The following is a 22,439-nucleotide window of genomic DNA, read 5'->3' as shown; positions in this document are numbered from 1 at the left end:
GCACCAAGGGACCGCCGCAGATGCACTGATTAAGGTACAATTTATCGATGGCTTAATTAATGTCGGCAGCAGATTGGTTCGTTCTTGCAGCAGCACTGCCCCAGCCCTCCCAGTGTGCGATTTGTTTCTTTATATCTGGAAAATTACAAAGTAGCAGTTTTGTGCGGCGGTCAGGCAGAAAAGGAACACACAGGAGAAAAAAAATGCTAAAGCTCAGCGAAAAACACACTCTTTTTTTCGGTTTTCGGTGGTCAAATCATCCAATCGGTTTGGGGATTTTGTTGTTCTCCATTCCCCATTTTCTCTATTTGCGCCCCTTTTTTTCTCATCTTTTATCCCTGCGGGGTCCCGGGCTGGGGTCGTCCTGGGCCAAGAAAATAGCAATTTAATATGCGCCTCCTTCAAAACACCCGGCCCAGCAGACCGGCCCAAGCGGGGTGCTGCTGCTTCGTGGAGTGTGGGACGTAAGAAGGTATTTGGTAGATAAATTTGGCCCCAAAATGCTGATGTTTTGCGGGCTGCCTGTAAGTACCTGCAGTGCACGGGAACGGTGTGACGGCGGGCAGCAGGAAACTTTGGCAAATTGGTTCTCGTTTCACGATAGGCGATCGAAATTCGGGATAGCAGGTCCCGAACAAACAATCAGCACCGAGCGAACGAATCGAAAGGGCACGGGAAACGGGTGGTGCGATGTGCTAGCAAACTGGTACAATAAAACCGGATTTTACCTCCCCCCGCAAAGCCGTTTGTACCGCCATCACCATGTAAAGCATTTTCCCATCCGCCATAAACACGGCCATTGCGGAGGTGAGTTTTGTTTCTCCGCCGCCCCACCGGGTCCGTGGCGCCCACTTGAGCGTGAACGAAAATCGCTTGTAATCGTCTTGCGGTGCGGATTATTTATTTGAGTTTGATAATAACTTTTCCCAGGGCTGGCGCGGCTGCGAAGGTGCTGTAATTAACAAAACATACCGTTCGGTGGCGCCGTAATTGTACCGATTGGGATGGGGTAGTGCAGGGAAATGAAATCTTAAAACCGAAGTGAACGAAGTCTTACCTTGCTGGTTGGTGGTGTCTACATTGCAAATGCAAAGCGAAGATATGATGTAGAAGCACTTCAACTCCATTTTTCTGGTGTATTATTTCCGATTTTGGGCCTGTTTTCTTGGATATTCTATTACTTATGCTGGGGTGTTGGTAAGCGGAAATAATTTCGTTCCTAATTGTTTTGCAGACAGCATGCTGAACACTTGTTTTACGTTAGTCTTACTGGTCATAAAATTTTACTATAATGTTGTTCTTGTAACATCAAATATGTTAAATGCATTTAAAGTCTATCGAACTAATTGAAAGCTTTTACTTTCTAGTTTGAAAAGTCAAAATTTTATTCTGTGCAGATGTTGTGAAGAACAATCTTGAATGAAGAACACTCATGAAAGAATAGTTATTCGTAATAATGGCAATTTTTGGTTTTTCAACCCATTATAGCTTAAGCTCCTATCCTTTATTCATGTATATGTTCTTGTCTCACACTGGGCCAAGGTTCTTGCCAATTTTCCATTCCAGATCTCTTTTGTGGCGTATGTCTGTATTGCTGTTCCAATCCCTGTCTTGTGTAGTATGTATATCGGTTTATGTTCTCGTCCCTGTACCAGTCTCTACGATATAGCCAGGTCAACCATGTCTCAATATCAGATACGGTTTTCTATCCTTACTTCACTCTCTAAATTTTGCACAGAGATCTCTTAAACGATCTTAAAATACGAGCTTAGCAAGCTTATTATTACTATACACTATATAGTCACTATATATTACACTATATATATATAAGAATATTCCGGTGTAATTTGCAATCGATTCTCTCTTCCCTTCTAGGAGCCGATGCATCCATCGCTAACACTAACTGGCCGGTATATTACATCTTACTTTAAAAAACCCTTTTAACACTAAAATATGTTGTAGCATATCTGCTAAACAGAACTTATAATAAACCACACTATCAGGTATAGACACATTGTAATACACTTCGGAATGCCAAACCACACTGTTGAAACACATTCTTTATAACACATCATCAAATCAATCCACATCATAGCAACACACCCAGACCATTATAAGTAAAATTCATAGAAAAAAACAAACAATTACACACTTATCTAAAACAACCAAAACGCGCAGCATAAGCAATTCAAGCGTTACTGTAGCAAAAAAGACAAACTGAAAACGCATAGCAACTTATCGCTAAAAACGCAGCGAATGCAAAGATCGACCAACGCACCCGTTCTTTGGCTACAACAATTGAAACTTTCCTGAACATTCGTAAAAAAAACACTAAAAGCCCAGTATAGGCACACAATGTCAGACACCTTACTCCGATACAATGGTTCAATAACCTTAAATTGGGACAAAAACACAATCCATAACATCTTTTGAGTATAAATAAAACCAACTCTGACCGTGGTAAGACAGATTCGTTCGGACTGTCAAGATAGGACGTTACGCTGCCTAAAAACTTCACCTTCCAACTTACTTCAAGAATTTAGTTGTGTCCCCCTACCCAAGGTAAGGCTTCTAAACTCCAACGTTTCCAGTAAGGGAAACTCCTTCTGGGTTTCTATGATCGCCTGGACGATCAAGGGTTGTAAAGTCCGCTTCGACCAAAGTATTATTCTACTTCGATACATGTTAGCGAAATACTGACCTACCGCGACGGCAATCGGCGTCTAGTTGTGACGTATGTACGCTCGAACTTACTACACATGGCGAACGTAGCTAAAATCGAACATACTATAACGTTATATTCCAGAAAAATACATGTTTAGTTCATTACAATACAGAATTTAGTGCGCACAATATGAATTAAATTGGACCATAAAGCACAGCAAAGCTTATTTGATATATTTGTAAAAGTTAGTTCAAGGTTTCGGTAGCGTTTTTCTGTTTTATATAGAAATAGTAGTGCAAATTATTTACCAATTCTGACTAACGGAATTCTTCAGGCAATATATTAAATTGTACAAAGTACAAAATGTTCAAAATAATTTTATAATGCCGTTGCCGATAAATATCCGCTCTAAGGTATCCATTTTTGTCTGTAAGTCAAACAATTTTAACAAAAAATGTTTTCCTTGAGAACAAAATTGATGCGCACTGTCATTGATTGATACCTTAGAGGCAAAAAATGTATGATTTTGTCCAAAGTTTTTACCTTAGAGAAAACAAAATAAGCAACAACAACTGTAAGTTGCATCGCATTTCGATAAATCGATTCAATGAAGAAATAAGCTTGCTAAATAAAATCATCTTCGTCTTCTTCTTTGGAACAACAATCGTTACCACTAGTGGGTTTAGCTTTCAGTGACTTCTTGATTACCCATAATAAGATAGTCAGTCCTCCACGAATAGAAGGAGGAAACTTGAACCCATGACGGGCATATTGTTAAGTTATGCCTCTATCCACTGATATTTCGTAAATTTCGTTTATCACAATTAAATAAGTTTGCATTCTATAAACAGGTAATGCTACCAATTACAACGTACATTGCCCCAGTATGGAGCGGAAACACGCCTCTGTAGACTACAGATCATGCCTAACAAAATGTTTCGCATGATAGCTGACACAAGCCGCTTCACAGTGAATGCAGATTTATACACCGTTGATAGTGTCCTTCCCTGCAAAGAAAAGTATTAAAAAAATCGGCAATCACGGTTCGGTCTCCAACTTCCTACTAATTAACAGCCTCATTGCATTGCGTAAAAGGAAAGACTCTAATTTCTCTAACACACGCTTACAGTACATTCTATAAAATATTAAAAATTAAAAATCAGCATCTCATCTTCTTGTTAAAATATCTCATACTTTTTCAAGTTATAAATCAGTAACAGCTTTCATACAAAAAAAAATACAAATATTTGCCATGTTTAAAAAAAAGTCGCATCTGTAACCACATTCATTCACTGCTCTCGTTTCATTTCGTGTGTAATCTTTCAAAATTATTTACACTCCAGACCGATCAAAAGTTGACACCGTCACCATTTTCTCATGCACACACACACACACGCTAGATCACACAGTGGGTGCTAACCATATGTTTTCTTGCAAATAATGTTTTCTTTCAAGTGGCAAGCCATCGCAAAACACGAAAGCTCATTAAAGAAAGCCGCACTAAGTACACCGAGCTTTGTCATGAATAAATAATCACTGCTAATCATTCGCCGCCAAGATCCGCTGTCTGCCTGCCGAGCCGTTCGTATGAATAATTTAAACGCAAGCCCCTTTTGCCGTGCAACATCTTGCCCATCGCATTCCCGCACTGATTAGCATAATCGTATGACAGTAATCGTAAAGTAATTCTATTTGCGCGACGACGCACAACCAGCCCGAAGATATGGTTCTGTTCTGTGCAGAGTGCCCTCGCAAAAAAACACAGTCTTGAACAGCAGCAGCATTCGAAATGATAAAAATATGTACCAGAAACTGAAACCCTATTCCCTCGTGCGCAGTAATTACACACACTCACAAACACGCTACCAAATCAACAACCACCACCACCACCGCCATCTCCGTTTCTGCCCGTGTGTGGGTGAACCTATGGCCATGATGTCACACCGAGGTGGCTTGTTTTCCCATCCATTTTCACACCTTTCACCACTGCTGCCTTCTGCCCCTGCGCTTATCATTGGCCCACGCTGCCCTCGCTGTAGGCTCATAGAAATTTTTCGGTGGCCTAATTTTTTGGCTCGTTCACATTCAGTGCCGCCCAGTGTCGCCTGTAAACAAACATGAACCGTCCGTGGTCGTCATCGTCGTCGTCGTCGTCGTTCGTGTCTTTCTTTGCTCTAGGGGGTCGCACACCGCAGTGCACCTCTTACACTGATCGCACGCTCGGTTTGCTTGGTTTTTTGCTGCCTTTCTTCACCCAACCATGTGCCATTCAAATCCCACACTTTGACAAACTTTGGCCGAAACAGTTTACCATCCGGGAAACGCAACGGATGTATGATGAACGCGGATGGTCATGTGGCGTGTTATCGTGTCATTCTGCCTGCTCCAAAACCGTACGGCGCCCGCGCTCACACACATACACTGAAACACAAATTTTGCCGCAGGACACACTCCGTACGCTCCCCGTCAGCTCACAATCTACCCCATACTGGCTCTGTTTGACACCCGTGACCGTGAGGGCGGGTCTTTTTTTTGCTCTCCTCCCCAGGACTAGGCCGCCACGCCACGGACGTCATGTGGACAGAGCCCAGCCCAGGTGTCGGCCCAGGTTCCAGGCGTGCACCGGCAGGGGTGAGCAAATCGACGTAATTATTTTCGCTCTTTCATATTCAGCGCTGGTTCCACATTTACTCCCGAGCACATGCTGCTGCCCAACGAGCACAACGTACCACCGTACAGGCGGCTCCTTTTTGTCCTGCACTCAACTCTCCCTGCTCCGGCTCCGGGAAAAATTATCAGCCACACCTTCTTAGGCCAAAAGCGGACACTTTTACCACACCTGCACGCATCCGTTGTGGATCCTCTCTTCGCAAACCGTCACCGCCGGGGAAGGCTTTTCAAATGAATAAAAGCGCTCTTTCTCTCCCCTGCCCGAGCCGTCCCAACCCCAACTGTGAACGTGCTTGCCCGATTGAAGTACAAGTTTTTACATCTTACAACGCCTACCAAGCTCCAACATACATCATACATCGTTCCAGAGCGGGTGGAAGATGCACGAAACATTCATTCCGGGATCCCCATTACCGTTCTCTCCAAGACTTACCAACTCGGATGGCCGGCTTTCGGCACGTGAGGACACTTCGTGATGGAAACGGTGCCGTCCGAAACGCCTGATCTGTGCTGATTCGGCCAAGGGGCCCCTCCTCGGCCGTCCCCGGTTCGCTAGCTCATCTATAATTCAGCGAAGCCTTCTATATTTCATGCCTCAATCTGCCCCTTCTTAATTTTCGACCTGCACCCGCCCAAGTTTACCCTTTTTTCGTGACCCTCCACACACACACACACACACACACACACACTCACATGTTTGTTTTGCTTTTTTTACGTTACTTCACTACTGCTATTTTGTGCTAGTCCGTGTCTTTCATTTGGCAAAGTTATGTCCACGGTTCGCTGAGCGAAGCTTCTGAAAAGGCGTACCCGGTGCTGTACGTGTGTAACGTATGGGACGAGCTTCGCCTGCACAAACTAGACCCCGCAAGAAAAGGGGGATTTTTAGGGGGAGGTTGGAAGGTTAGGGCACTCAAAGGACAGAGAGCCTGCTTCACCTGAATGGTGCTTCGGGTTTTACTTTCATTTTAAAGGGCCATCACACGCTACCATCTGCCACCGTTTCACTCCCACAGTCCATTGCCGAGAGCTGGTCTGTTTTTAACACCGGGTTAAACGAGCACGAGGCCCCTTTTGGTCGTCGACCCGGGGACGCTCGGCTGGCTTGGTATCGGGACCAGTGCAGGAAAACAAATATTGAGCTCACGCACATTTTAGAATGATGAGATGAAGATTGGAATATCGAAAACAATCTCCTGCCATGCTGCCTGCATGCATCACCACCACCACCAGCATCAGCATTCGTCTGACAGTTTCAAATCAGTAACAGCACAGCACAGCGACCGCCTTTCCCCGGTAACATAAAAGCAAAAAAATAGACTCGCAATCGATTCGACTGCAAAAAAGGCGAGCAAAAACGTTCAACCTGCGTCTCGATGCGAGAATGCGTGCCGACCTCCGCCTCGCAGCACGCCTGCCAATTCCCGCGTGCTTTTACGATCGATCTCCGGCACTCGGCAGTAGGTTGGGTCGAGACCTGCAGCATCTTGGGTGAATTTATGCATGTATGTGTGTATGTCCTTTTTCCCCCAAACGGCAAAGGATCGACTTTGATATGTTTATTTACATCAAAACGTTTGCAGCGCACCGCTCCCATGGCGCTTTCTCTCCTTCTTTTCTCCACCCTGTTTATGTGTTGTTGTTGCTACTTTCTCCCCCTCCAACCCTTCCCCCGTACAATTCTGGGTGTGTGAATTTGCACTTTTTTGTTGCCTCTTCCAGCGCACCGGGAGTGTCGGGCAGCAATCGAAGCAAGCAATGCTCGGTGCATGTTTATTGCAGATCGGATTGAAGTGGAGTGTTTATGGAGAGTCAATGATGTGTGTGTGTGTGTGTGTGTGTGTGTGTGTGTGCGAGGTAGGGACTGGCGGGGTGCGTTTAGAGAGGAAGCATAAGAAGGATTACGGTCGATTGATGCTGCAGCACCGGTGGACGTTTGAGCGGACGAGCTTGTGAGTAAATATTTTGCACATATTGACGTACACGTGAGGGAAGTGGGAAAAATACACCGAAGCGAACAACACACGAATGATTGAAGTCGAATATTTACATGGAGCGCTCGAACCCACATATGGGTGAGTGATTGAATGGTGTAGAAATGCAGCATTGCTATTGATTTCTATTGCAGGAAATGTTTATGCATCATTTTGACATATTTTGGAAGGTATTGGCGTAGAAGGGCGCGCATTGGACTGTGATGGATGCAATGAGTGTTATAGCAAACAGTCAATTTTCGATGGCAGAAGTTATTAATTTTGGAATATTTAGAAATTTGATGGAATCCCACATTTTTGAGGGGGAGTAGAATAAATCCAGGGTAGCATGAAGGTTTTCTAAAAATGAAGCATTTACCAAGGGATACTGGAGTTTATACAGACACCATACCAGGCCTGGAACTGATGCTAAGCTCGAAAATATTTAAGAATTCATAATGAACCTAAATAAGTCCTGAAACAGATCTGTAACTCATAACGATCCTGGAATTGTGATCGGTCCTGGAACTAATTCTAAACTCGCACCGGTCCTGGAACTGATTTCAAATCCTGGAACTTATACACATCCCATACAAGCCCTGGAACTGTTCTTCGACCAAAAAAGGGTTTAAAATTGATCCTTTACCTTCTGATGAAACTGTTCTTGAAGTTGAATCCGAACTCTTAATGGACGTGGAACTAATTCTGGTCCGATATTGGTCTGAGGACTAAACATGAAGTCATACTGGCTCTGGAACTAAACCTAAACTCATACTGGTTCTGCTACAGATTCTGAAATCATTCTGATCCCGAAACTAATGCTGAACCCAAAAAGATCCAAGAATATATCCTGATTCCCTACTGATCCACGAACTGATCGCGAGCCTATACCAAACATATAAATGGTTCCAACCCCTACTGGTCCAGGCACTGATCTTGGAACCATATCGATGCTGAAACTGACTCTGAACCCCCATAATGTCACAGAAAGTGATGCTGAACCAATACTATTTCTAGAACAACTATTGAGCTTATTTCAATGCAAGATCTTTCAAATCATTCCAGGTCGAAAAACCGATACAAACTAACAAACCAAATGCCTGTTACGCCTAAAGAGAATGTGTATAGCGAGATGCTAACATTGATTTAAATGATTTGCATACACAATTTATTAAAGCCAACCAAAGATTGATCCAAATTTCTATCCACAAAAAGTGCATCCCTTGGGACTAATCAGCCAAACCCTCCCATCAATACATCAATTCCAGCCGCCTACAGCAGTGCACATAATTTCCACAATTATCTCGGTAGCGTGAGCTAATTATAGAGTTCACTTTGAACCACCACCACTGGACCGGCATTGATATTGATTCGTTTAATTTACAAAGACCCTGGCATCCCTGGCATTATGAGTCGCCTGAAGGCATCGCTCTCGCCCCGTTTAAGGTTGAAGGCCTATTTTCCAAGCTTAAAGAATCCGCCGCCTATCTCAATGTATACCTTTCACCCTACCCTATCGATTGTACTGACCGGGACAGCCATATCGATAACATAAATATCGATTTTGGCATCACACAATACATCTGTCCGCCCTGCACGGCACGAGTTTGTCGCTCAATCGTTTAGGATGCCCGCTCAAGCAAAAGGATGCGGCCAGCCGCACCGGGGGAGGCTGAACCGTGGGACTATTTTAATTGCCAATCATGTAATTTGCTTTGATCAGATTGCGCTATGATACCGTCTTAAAAGGGATGCGTCGCATCGGACGATCCAACAACAGTCGCAATTATGAATAATTTCCTTCAATTTAATTTATCATTATTATTAATGCTGCATCGGATATGGATGGGGCTATTTCTATGCATACGCCCTTTCCCGCCACATTACAGGCCGCGACACCGTTTTGCACCCACAGACGGTGGTCCGGGCCAAACTAAACATCCGCTGCCTATTGGAACATTCTTCCGTGTTTCCATCAGCGATAACATCGCGCGCCCGAACACAATCGAACGTCTCAATTTGCTTGACACATAGTGGCCATCAATGTTGGAGCCAGGAGCTACGGCAAACCAAACGACAATCGTACGCTTTTCAGCACGATGCAATCAGATGCGATGGCATACGACGCACGCCACCGGTTACGGGGTTGGATGGTTATCCGCAATCAACTTCACCTGACCGCACCCGCCCGAGAATTCCTGCGAAATAATTATTATCCTTTGAAATGTTAATAAAGTAACACTATCATTAACCATCGGGGCAGATTTAATTTCAAACGGCAAACGGCCCTACCACTAAATTGACTACCGGCGCGTGGTATCAGCAGAAGCAGCAGGCAGCAACATCATTCTACTCAACGTGACGAAGAGATGACGGAACGGTTTCGTTCCCGACATCCGACATCTGACCGCAGCACCGTCGCTTGGTGCGAACGTGGAAGACGGAGCGTTATCTGCTGGGATGATACGGCTAAACATCAAACAGTTAGCTCAAGTGGTTGAATAAATTAGGATTCTACTGACAGAGATTTCTACCTCGCACTCCTACCTTCCGACCATGCTCGTCCCCCTTTTTGTCCAATAAATCAGAGAATCATGGAAGGAAAGACAATTCTCGTTCGCAACCAACCGACAAACGGCAAACGGATACTCGAATTAGTTGTCGTCATAAAATTATCCCGTTAAGAAAGATGGCAGAGTGCTTAGCACGGGAGAGCATGGAACCTTGTTCCAGGAAGATATGGATTCTCTGATGAAGAGATTTACTTCAAACAACGATCGGAGAAATGAAGAGCGTCCTTAAACGCATCTTGTCACCATGGTTGCTTGAAAATGTTGTTAGAAAACAGGTTTCAGCAGGCTACGAACGACGCATCCAAGAGCTTGCTGTATTTAACTACCGAGGGAGTTGTGTCACACCAATCAACCGGTATGTATGATAAAAATACAGTAAACAGTTTCGTAAATTATATTCAGGCTAAAACCATCACCAAGATGAAATAAAATAAAATTGATAAATAAGTAAATCATTTTTAAATCCAATGATTAGGTGTATCAAATGGATTCACAATCAATCAAAACCAAATAAATGCTTAAATAAATAACTTAAAGAAGTATCACAATTCAGCCAAATACAGTTTTTAGCGTTTTTCAATTGTTTGTCGACACAAGCTCAAGTGTTATCGTTGAGTGTCTGGTTGACAACTATCCTCGTTATCTACATTGAGAATCGTATTAGACCGCTTATGCTTCACTTAATCGGTGCACTCAACTGCTTTGCTCTACTTGTTATCTTAAAACTACAAAAGATTGTTCATAGAAATTGTTTTCTAGGAAAACTTGTTCTATTCCTCTGATGCCGAAACGTAACGACATAAAAGATAGAGATACGCATTGGGAAAGAATTCAATAAGTGAGTATTTAAGCCCTTTTATTATTTTTAATTATGAAACAATAATTGAATTGCTAAAATATTAACAAAAAAGGGTAAAAACTAACCACCGTTCCAGCTTAAAACTGTTTACATATTCAAGTAAAACAAACTTTAATAACGTGTCTTTTAAACCTTGAAAGATAAGTGAATGATAAGGGTAAATATGTAATATTAAAACCATTGCCATTAAATTTTACCTCTAAGCACTTCTTTTGACAGCATACTTTAATGTTTGCCTTTAACTATTATATGTTGTGGTTTATTAACTGAACCGATGGAATCGCAGCTGATATGGTCAAGAATGGAGGCGCACGACTAGAAAACGAGATTAATCAAATTGTTACTGAGGTGTGGGTTAGCGAAACGATGCCTTGTGATTGGAATCTCGGCATCATCTACCCCTTATACGAGAAGAGAGACAGGTTGGACTGCAACAACTACAGGGGTATTACGGTGTTGAATACCTCCTATAAAATATTCTCCCTGATCCTTCAGGATCGCCTTGTCCCGCGCGTCGAAGAGATAGTCGGAAACAATCAAAGAACATTCCGAAATCGGAAAATCAACCACTGACCAGATCTTCACCCTTTGGCAGATCTTGGAGAAGATGGCAGAATACAGACACGACAAGTACCATCTCTTCATTGACTACAAATTTGCATGTGATAGCATAGCCAGGGTAAAACTGTATGATACTATGAGCTCTTTTGGAATCCCGGCCAAACTGATAAGGCTAGTTAGAATGACTATGACCAACGTCACTTGCCAGGTGAAGGTGGATGGAAAACTGTCAGAGCCTTTTGCCACCACCAAGGGTCTGCGGCAGGGGGACGGGCTTGCCTGTCTCCTGTTCAACCTAGTGCTAGAGAGGGCCATCCGCGACTCGAGGGTGGAGACTACGGGAATCATCTTCTATAAGTCAACCCAGATCCTGGCATACGCTGATGATATAGACATCATTGTTCTGCGGTTCTCCTATGTAGCAGAAACCTACCAAGGATGTCGAGCAGGCGGCAGATAACCTCAGATTACAGATAAATGAGACAAAGACCAAACTGATGGTAGCAATATCAGCGACCGTACCAATAACAAATCCAACCCTATGTAGGTGTGACGTACAAATAACGCACTTTTGAAGTTCCCAGAATTCACCTATTTCGGGTCAAAGGTCAGCAACGACAATAGCATGATAGCTAAGTTACGTGCAAGGATACTGGCTGCCAACCGATCATTCTACAGCCTGAGAAAGCAGTGTACCTCAAAGAACCTGTCGCGATTGACGAAGCTGGGACTATATAGTACTTATATAGTGCCAGTACTCACATACGCCTCTAAGGCATGGACTCTGTCCAAATCTGACGAAACCCCGCGGTACCTTTGCCGCTTTCGAGGGGAAGATGCTCAAATGGATTTCTGGCCCCGGTATATGTGGAAGGACAATGAAGGAACCGCCGATTTTACTGATGCATACGCCGAATTTTACATGTATGCATCAGTAAATGTTCGTTTGTAAATGGTAACTTTTGTCACGATATTCTGATAAATTCACCATCAAAAAACCCGGTCTTAACAATCAACCCAAAATAGCCCAATTCAACGGAAGTCCCAAATAAATTAATCGGATTGTGTGGAACAGCTTGCATACCATGAAATACAAAGTGTTAAGAAAATACAAATATATAATTTTATTCCTGTCCATCTGCACGTACATCCACACGCCGTGATAAGGTTGGCCAAACCAAACCGAATTCCATCACCCACACGACATCACGGCTACGGTCCAGGCCACACGAGCAATCAACAGTCTTCCACGAAAGGACATGGCGCGTTTCTATTTGCGTGAATTTTATTGCCACGTTCAGGCTCACTACACCCATCCGCGCTAGAATTGGTGTAACAATTTAGCAGATAATTTTCGTCACATTTGTTCACGGGTGCCATGTGCGCCATGGGCGGTTTTGGACTGGGCGGTTTGATACCACCCTCGCTTTTGCAAATAGCAGTACAATTACGCTCACCACTGGCCATCCAAACCGCAACGCATGCAGCCCCCCCCCCCCCCCCGTAATGCTCTGCCCGGGCCCCCTACATGTACAGACTAATCCAATTGATGTAGGACGAGATGCGCGTGGCAACGATCGGTTCACCGCCGGCACACTGCCGGTCGTAGCTGTACAGCCCGACCAGATATGGCAAATAGATGTTGTTGGTGCGCTGCAGCGTAATAAACGGATTGCCCTTGCGCCCACAGTTCGGTGCGTCGGCACCGTCCGGTCGCAGCCGGAACTCCTGCCAGCAGAGCTGATCGTTCGTCAGCTCGGTGTGCGAAGTGAACAGCTGGCAGTCCCGGTTGTGTACCACGTTCTTGTCCCGCGCCGTCAGCGATTGACCGTCGAAGTGTACCTCCTGGCCGTAGTACGGGGTGCGGTTCAGGTCGCGCCACAGGCAGGCCGGAATTGCATTTTCGTTGACGCTGGAAGAAAGGGGATGGAAAAAATAAAACAAAATGTAAAGAAAGAATTTGAATTTGCCTAAAAATAACTAGAATTTAATGTGACTCCCACAAACACTGTTTAAAGTGTTGGGTAAAGGAACACATATTCTACCATAGGATTGTGTCCTTCCTTAATGCAATCAAACCTTGCCGTACGACCAGCCCCGTGCAACAAATCTAATCAAATATTAGCTTTGTTCCGTTCGAACTCGGCATTGGGTATAATTTATTTAAAATCTAATTTCAAGTATCATCCTTTTGCCCATGCACACACTCACGCTGGTCTGAACAAGGTCCGACACCATCGAAAGCTCAAAAACCACCGCAACACACAGTGCACAGTGCCCGTGAGCTTTGATCGTTTAGCTCTCGTCGGTGCATACCAGCACGCCTAGGTACGTTCGTCGCCACACCACACCAGCAATCCGTAGTCCGTATTATTAGCAAATGATTGAACCAACATTGATGGTGCATTCGCTTGCTTGCATTGCTAAGCCACCGGTTGTGTCTGTGTAATTGTGTGTTTGTCTATGCCTAGTACTTACAGCACGTCCGATTCCAGCTTCAGCACCGCAATGTCGTTGTCGTGCGTTTTCGCATTGTAACTCGGGTACCGGATCGTTTCCTTCACGCGTATGATCTGTGCCGCACCGTCGTAGATTCTGGCGACATTCGTTTCGCCGACACTGACCACTTCCGGGCTGCGTCTGGAATGTTGCACCAGCAACGAGAGACAGAAATCGAGGAAAGCGTAATTAAATTATCATCGCCTGACGGTCGAGCGAAAAACGATTCCCGGGGACACAACAGTCCCGGGCTCCGGGATTTACTGAGAGCTCTTGAAGAGAGCTCAGCCGCAACACACCAGTACCTTCGCACACTGTTAGCACAGCCCGCCGTCGTAAGCACCGTGTTCAGGTTAATTAACGTGCCCGTGCAGTGCCAGGCGGTGGCCGTCTTGTTGACCTTCCAGCCAATCATCACCGAGTGCGGATGGGCACCGTCCTCGAGCGGCAGGGCGGTCCCCCGGTCGCCTACAAAGTCGGCGTACTTCTTGCGGAACCGCTGGTAGTTTGTTTCGCACTCGGTCAGCAGCGGCAGGTGGGCGGTCGCGATGAAGGAATTCACCGGACAGCACACAATGGGGGCCGTCTCGTTCGTGCACACCTTCACCACATCCTTGGCGAGGGCCCGGTGCGAACAGTGGTCGATGTGGACGCACACGCCCGCCTCCCGGTCCGACGCCTCGCAGATGTAGTCCAGCGCCAGCTCCTTCTCCATCAGCACCTGCGGTACGGTCTGCACTTTAGTCGCCTTGTAGATGACCGTGTCCATCCAGTCGCGAAACGCGATCGCTCGCGAGGCAACGAGCGGCCGCCGTCCGAACCCGCAGTCCGGTGCGTACGAGCTTACGCCCACGAGATCCTCCGGGAAGGGGTTCGGGTCGATGGGCGGGCGGATCTCGCCGAGCACCTCGTTACCGTTCCATGGTTCGCACGCGCCCGGCACGAGATGATCGCCGCCCGAGCCGAGACAGAACTGGGTGGCGTTCAGTCCGCTCTTCAGTATACCGTAGCCCTTGTACGCTTCGGTACAGTTGGCGTTTTCCACCCGCTGCAGCGTGGCCGTTACGTAGCGTTCCGTGCCGTCCGCATTGCCATCCGTGCGCCCGTCGTCGTTCAGGTTGTACGGGCCGATGCCGAACGTTAGGTACTCGCTTTGATCTTCCTCGCCCGGTGCTCCGATGCATGACACCGCCTTCCAGTCGTATCGATTACTGCCGGGCAGTGCGCGGTGGTTTGGGGAAGCGGCAAATTTATGTGCGGAAAAAGGTAAAGGAAAGTTTAGGTTAAAATTTAATGCTTTGAAGTACGATGGAGCCATTCCAGAACCTGGAAAGGAATGCCAAATTCACGGGTTTGTTTTGGTCCTGCTCTGTTTATCTTTAATTGAAGCTTTTGATTCGAAAAAGAAAGTATCCTAGAAAGAAGACCCCCTAGAGCGGAACCTTTGTACACCCTTTTTAGTTAATCTGACTCTGATGACTTCAGTAAACGCATCAAAACTTGATAAATAATTTTAAAATTTTCGCTTATTGCTGGAACAATCTGTTTGCAGCTAAATTGTAAAACGATAACCAATACCATTGTCGTTCAATTTCAGTTCCAAAGCCAATAAAGGATCCTAAATAATTCATTTTTGAGGTGTCATCCCATTCTTCATCATTTTTATAGCTCAAACATACAATGAATCTGAATAAGAATGAGTTCATGGTCAACAAACTTATTGTTTGTTATTGGGATTAAATACACATGATAAGAGATGAAATAATGCTCAATGTATATTTATGTTTACGAATCTTTCCAATGCAACTGATACACCGGAATTATTGGCTAAATTAAAAATAACTGTCTGTCGTAGAATGTTTCATAACTACAATATACCGATTAGAACTGACTATGGAAGATGTGGTTATAGCGTGAAGTGTCGTATGACTGAGATTTAATCTAAGTTACACTTTTTTCTGTGGTTCAATCCTACCAATGTACACGAAACTGCTTGTTAATATAGTAGAATTCGTTTAATTTGCTATTTGTTGTGTCTCTATTTCTTACAGTAAGCTTAACTAAAATAATTATAAGGTTACATATTTAGTCTATCATTCTAATCAACAGTCAACAATACCTAATACAAAGCTAACTAAAATCATTGTCCCTGACTAATAGGTACTACCTTTCTGCTACCTTTAATGCCACTTAACTACAAACCAGTAAAGTAAATGATTGTTGGCAGAGCCTATTAACATCAGAAAGCATAAAATAGATTTCGCCTTAATTGTTATAAATTTGTTTGACGAATCAAGACAACCTTTTACAGGGTTTTACGAGTCACTTTATCATGTAAACTGAATAATTCATTTGTCATTGCTTTTTTATCCTTACTTAATATTTTGATGTAAAGATTTCCAAATTGTTAATACTGTTAAAGCAATTCTAGTCCAACATTATGGGTTTGTATTTTAACAAATTGATACATATTTCCTTAAACTTTCGTAAGCATACAACCAAAACAGAATGGCATAAGGTCGTCAAATTGGAAGAATGTTATGCGAAGGGAATAAAAGTCAACCACTGAACGCATATACACTTTAAGATATGTTCAAAAAACCCATCCCATCCTACCAAAGCTTGTTAAAAAATGTTATACTCGACGATCCCACCCAACAACTACGGACTAAAGCGACCGTTTCCGACATGGTTTTAATGGGCTTCAAGCAGCGGATACATCGAAACACAGCATAAACGCCATCAATAAACCCCCCCGCTTGTCTGCTTTCCACACCCGCCTACCGGTCAGCACACCGTTGCGGGTTGGTTGGCAGGAGCGACCAGCCAGAACAATCGAGCACAATGCACGACGGTCCAGCCGAAGAAAGCGGAAGGCGAACGAAAATAAATATAGCAACATCACAACTCACCGGTTGTCGGTTTGCAGCCGAATCAGTGCTAGATCGTTGTAGAGTGTCTTCCTGTCGTACTCCGGGTGGAAGATTACTTCGGCTATCTTTTTCCAGTCGTTGCGATAGTTCACCACATCGACATCACTGTCTCCAGTGGTGGTGGTGGTGCCCCCAGGGTCCAGGGTTTGTGCGATCGGGTAAGCCAGTTCAGTACCGAAGAGGACAGGATGCCGGCGGATGGATGGAAGCGGAAAACGAATGTTAGATAAAATTGTTAACATTTTCATTTGTACCCATTCCCAGTTTCCTCCCGTTTCCTGCCGAGTGGCGGAATGAAGCGGAGGGAACTTGTGGCAGGATTTGTCCGGAACCAAGATTCGGTTGCGGTCCCACGAGCTTCCACTTACACATCCTTGACGCATCGGGCAGACGTCAGTGCAAAGTCCTGTGCAACAATTGTGCAACCGCAAAGCCACTCCACGTTCTCACCATCCTTGCCCACAGCACACTGAAGTCCGGGAAGCGGGGATGCACCAGCATCGAGGCGTCCGTGTTGAGGGGGGGTCCGCAAAAATCGTACAACGAAAAGTCGAAAAGATGCTCTCGTTAGCTCCTTACCAGAAAACGCTCAAGACTCACCGTGCTGTGTGCTGGCCGTTGCTGACAGGGACGGTACGAGCAGATGTTTGTACAGGACGCACCTGTACCTGCACTGTGCTCAGAAGGAAGGGGAGAGGGGAGGATGTGGGAACTGCAGCCCGTCAGCGTCGTACCCACAGCCAGCAGGGGCCACCCGTGCCAGTAAATATCGTTGTTTAACTAACCTTAAATTCTTTGAATACGTGCAATTTAGCACGCAAAGGATTTGCCTCGACCGTTCCCTTCTTGCCGGTCAGATGAGTTTCCAGGGCGGTGGTCTGCAAAAGAGCACAGAGAGTCGAGTGAGCACAGCATGCACAACCACGGCGAAGTGTCTAGTGGGCGCGTGTCTAACGTGTGTACGTATCCCAGCAGCAGGAACACTGTACACACACACACACACACACACTGGTCGGACAGCTAAGCTTAAGAAGCGTAACATAACGAGCATTAAATCTGTTAACGAAGGGATCGATTTGTTACGTATCGTTTGCTTATCGTTTACACTGTGTGCCTGGGCCACAGTAGCGAGAACTTCCCTGGAAGCAAACGGGCGAGAACGAGAAGGTGCGGGGCGCGTGTCTATTAAAGATCAACAACAATTCTCTTACGTCACTGGTGCGTTCATTGAGTGTCCGTGCGCCTGTGTTGCTATAATTTCTCAAGCCGAAGTAAATAAATTCAATTAATTACGGGAAAACCGGAGGAGTTCTATTGAATCTCTTTCTTCTTTCTCTGTTGTCTTGAAACGCTTCAAATCAAACCAACTTGATTGCTGCACTGCTGTCTTGGGAGGATTGTTGCTGTCTTCACAGCAAACCGGGACACTCGATACGAAAGATGGGTTGCACGCCGGCACGATCCATTCATTGTCTTTTGCCATTACCGTTGATGCTAACTTGTCCCGGGCTTTAAATACAGGATTTTATCCGCACGGCTCAATTGAATTACACTAGATCTTTGTAAATGTGAATCTCGGCATTGCCAAGAGCATTACAGCAAAGCAGTTCAAATTACATCCAACACTCATCCTCATTCTATTACAGAGAGCGCAAGGTGATGGCAAGGTGTGCAACTTTATATTCTGCGAACTGTTCACCATCAATGAATCAACAACCATTATCTTCCAACAGCTCTATTTTTGCAGCTGGCTGAATTTTTGCTAGCTATTTTGATGAGGTTTTAAATTGCAACATAATCGAGTAACTGATACGTAGCATAATGTAGGGAACAATATACGGACGAACAGACATGGTAAAACTTGTTTGTGTATCAAATAACTTTAAGGAATAATAAAGGGTTCGTTGTCTATCAACGGATTTTAAATTATTGTTCACAGTCAAACATTGATTCAAGTTTTATTTTTAATTTTAAACTGCTCAACCACACCTATGATGTTTTCTAACTAAAGTTAACATGAAAAATGGAGTAAAATGCTTACTCCAATTGTTTAAAAATGGTAAAATTAAGAAAGAATTGACCTTAATAACATCATAATTCACTGCAAAGATCACTGAACTGATTTCCACTTGCGCGTCAATTTCACTCCACCACTTCCGACCAACTGCAATCACTCTGCCTTACCTTCAATTCCGGTGCAACGAGCGATGTGTCCAGCTCCCGCCGGGAGATGTGCCGAATGACGCACTCTGGCGGATGGTACACCAGCTTCGTCACGGCTTCTATCCACAGAATGTAGTGCGGAACCTTCGCATACACGCCGGGCGTTGTTGCACCGCACGGCACACCGAGCGCCGACACGCCGACAACGAACGGCGTGTACCGAGAGCTGGACAACAGCTTCACCTGCAGCGGACCGCCCGTATCGCTCGGGCAGCTCTTAAGCTGCTCATCACCCGCACACATCAGCATCCGATTGATACCCTTCCGAAAGGCTTCCTTATTGTCGCGGTACCAAAACTTGCAGCGATCTTGATTGATCGGATTGAGCGGGGTAGTTAGAATCGGTGGCGATACTTCTGCATCTAAAAAAAAGAAAGGCAAACCCAGGGCATAAAAATCAGATGCAACAAAACCTTCCAAACCCTGCCGACGGTGCGTTTACTCACAAAAGTCCCAGCCCGCAGCCTGTAGCTTGTCGAATGTTAGGGAATCGTTCGTGTACAGACAGGCCGGTGTGACGAAGTCGGTGACACTGAAACACAACAGCCAATGGATAAAACCGGTTAATTGGGTGGCTGTTGGTGCTTGTTTGCGTGCGTTCGCTTGTGCCGCCCCAGCGAGACAGACACAAGGCACCCGTGGCGGACCCCACTTACGTCACAGATTTCTTTAGCCGAAGCAGCGCTATGTCGTGGTACGCGCTGCTAAAGTTAAACTCTGGATGGCGGATAATTTCCGCTATCTCTACCTGCTGCGCATAACGATCATCCTTGGCGCTGTACAGATCGAGATCACCCATACGTACCACGGTGGGTTCAACGCTGCAAAAGAAAACGAAAGGAATCAGTTCTTTCCGGCACATTCGAAACACTGCACCCGGACACTAACCCTTCATCCTGCGTGCAGTGTGCAGCGGTTAGAATAAAGTTCTCCGCTATAAGACTACCACTGCAACGCCACTCAATGTCGTCACCACTTTTGGACTTCCAGCCTATCGCAGCCAGATGAGCGAACTCGCGAGAGTACGATGGAAACTCTTCCAACGGTGCTGTCGGTGGTTCATCATGAGCTAGCTTTTGCAAACGCAGTGAACAATCTGCAAAGAGAAGGAGAAATTGATCGTCTACTTTATCGCTTTGTTTTGTCTGCTTTACTTACCCTCGAGTGAACCGGAATCGGGAAGTGTATGAACGCTGAGCTCTGAAATGGAAGCCAAAAGCGAACCGATTACCGAGTAGAAAAGGGAAAAGGTGGAATCACTTGTACAATCGCTGTGTTGTAACTTTGGCACTACTCCCGTTACGGATTCTTTCCAAGCGCACTTCCTCGTGTGGTGTGGTTAGACCACTGCTAACCACACACTCACACACACACACTGAACTAACCTTCAAACGATTTGCGAAATGCCAGCACGGCCCACCGATCAGCTGACGAGACGAGCGCCAGCAACAGCCCCAGCAGCGTTATCGTTCCGCGTTCCAGCATGGTGCCCAAGCGACTGAAACGCCGGCCGTGCGGACCGTACGGAGCATAAGACGCACACAAGAACTTATGTAATGAAAAGGCCGATCGCACGCGAGCAAGTGAACGAAAACCAAAATAACGCACCACACCACGAAACGCACACCAAACAACGTGTGTGTGCGTGTCTTGATCGGGCACCGCGCAAGGTGGGAGAGTTCGTCGCTTGCTGTAGCCAGCGATCGCTCAAGTCTAACGTGCCGCGATTCCGCAGCAGTGGGTGCAGACTTCGATGCCGGCTTACTTTCACTTTTTCAAGCGACGCGCAAGGGGCGGTACGATACGTTGCAGTGTGTTTGGTTTGTTGTGCGACATGTTGGTGGAACTTTGAGCTGTAGCTGCGCGATGTTTATTCAACGCACTGATAACAATTTACAGGAGTTACTATGATGCTTCAAAATGGTGCTGTGCGATTAACAGCTTTGTCTGTTAACTTTAGCCAACCATATCTACAATGCATGTAATGCGTTAAAGATTTTAATCTAGTCTTTAGCATCATGCTTTGAAATTGTAGGTCTATATGTTCCAAAAGCGGGTTTTGCACACGCTGCGTCGAGTCAAAACCATCCCACGTGCTTATTCCCACGACCCTAGACGCGCTGCAGGTATCCAAAGATCGCACATGATACCGTGCAGGCAAACAGCATTATACTTACGATAGCATGCAATCATAACAAAGACATTAGCACAACAGACATCATCGAAAGCTAGGTAAATTAATAGTTCTAACCACAAACGATAGCTTGTTAATTCAGATTAGTTCAATCTGCACCTAGTTTCACTTGCAAAACCTTCTGATCAGTACAGATGAAATGTTGAATATCTTAAGAAAATTAAGAAAAAAAAAAACCAACAAACAGACAAATTACAACAAATAAATCTTAAACAGTTAACAACAGTAAACGATAGGAGGAAGTAAAAATCATTAGTTATTATCATCATTAGTCAGTCATCATTAGCCACTCTATTCAAAAGTAATTCTTTAGTATACTTCTTAAGAAGTTGGTCTGTAGATACAGAAGTCTTAATAAAATGCCCGCCATGGGTTTAAACCCAGAATGGCCCGTGTCCTTATACATAGGACGTACTATTCTGCTATGGGTAAATCAATAAATCACTGAAAAACAATCCCAGTATTGGTACAGCCCTTGACCGACAACAGTTGTAGCATGTGTTGTGTCAAAGAAGAAGAAGAAGATACTTCTTAGGATCTCACTTTCTCTCTTTCTCTCTCTCTATCTCTCTCTCTCTCTCCCTGTTTATACGTAAGAGTTAGGATCTGCGGATGAGACGATCTATTCGCACGAAACATTCGAAACAGCCATGCTATAATTAGAGTGCCATAATTTGGCGGCCATCAACTCGTTGGTTGGTGTGCGTGAGAGGGCAACAGGTGAAGGGTGATCGCCCGAATGGCAGGAACTCCACGAACGGCAACGGCCACGATCGGACGCGCGCGCTATCCGCATAGTTTTAAGTTATACGTTAGAATAAAATTAGTATACGAAGTAAAACTACCATAGCGTCCAGCCTTAGACGGATCACTTCCTAAAGCTCTTTCTCTTTCAGTTTGGTTTACTGTGCTCCCGATCTTCAACAGCTTTTGCTTCTTTCAGTTTGGTTTACTGTGCTCCCGATCTTCAACAGCTTTTGCTTCACCTGGTCCATCGAACTCGCTATGCACCTTGTGTAGATCAGAGGATTTCCTGCCACTGTCGTTGTCAAACCTTTGCCACCATCAGGAAATTGGGTCCATTCTTCACCTTCACTCACCATGCTCGAATACACCGCCAAAGATGATCAGGGCAATGCGTCAATAGAGCGCTTGCATCCTCTGCTCGGATGGTTCGAGACTTGTGTCCATAGAGGATCTTCGGTGGGACAGTGTGCCATATAGCTCACATTTCATGCGATATCAGCAGATTATAAGGACGGTAGTAAGCACGATTCTCCTGCTCAATG

At 45.1% G+C, this 22,439-nt stretch overlaps 1 protein-coding gene across 1 annotated transcript; it reads right to left on the bottom strand.

Moving 5' to 3' along the window:
* Positions 1 to 12,797: 12,797 nt before the first annotated feature.
* Positions 12,798 to 20,622, bottom strand: LOC120901534 (transmembrane protease serine 9-like). The gene is made up of 12 exons (XM_040309552.1): positions 20,342 to 20,622; positions 20,115 to 20,156; positions 19,845 to 20,052; positions 19,613 to 19,777; positions 19,403 to 19,488; positions 18,918 to 19,318; positions 17,519 to 17,611; positions 17,102 to 17,202; positions 16,713 to 16,838; positions 14,106 to 15,011; positions 13,780 to 13,941; positions 12,798 to 13,213 (listed from the first exon to the last, which is right to left on the bottom strand). Exons 1-12 carry the CDS (start codon positions 20,439 to 20,441, stop codon positions 12,826 to 12,828), a joined length of 2,778 nt encoding a protein of 925 aa, XP_040165486.1. The 5' UTR covers positions 20,442 to 20,622; the 3' UTR covers positions 12,798 to 12,825.
* Between the last annotated feature and the right edge of the window lie 1,817 nt (positions 20,623 to 22,439).

This window comes from Anopheles arabiensis, chromosome 3, assembly GCF_016920715.1.
Source record: "Anopheles arabiensis isolate DONGOLA chromosome 3, AaraD3, whole genome shotgun sequence".
In the NCBI taxonomy this organism is placed as follows: Eukaryota; Metazoa; Arthropoda; class Insecta; order Diptera; family Culicidae; genus Anopheles; species Anopheles arabiensis.
Note: the sequence above shows the minus strand (reverse complement) of the source record. Positions and strands in the feature narration are given on the sequence as shown.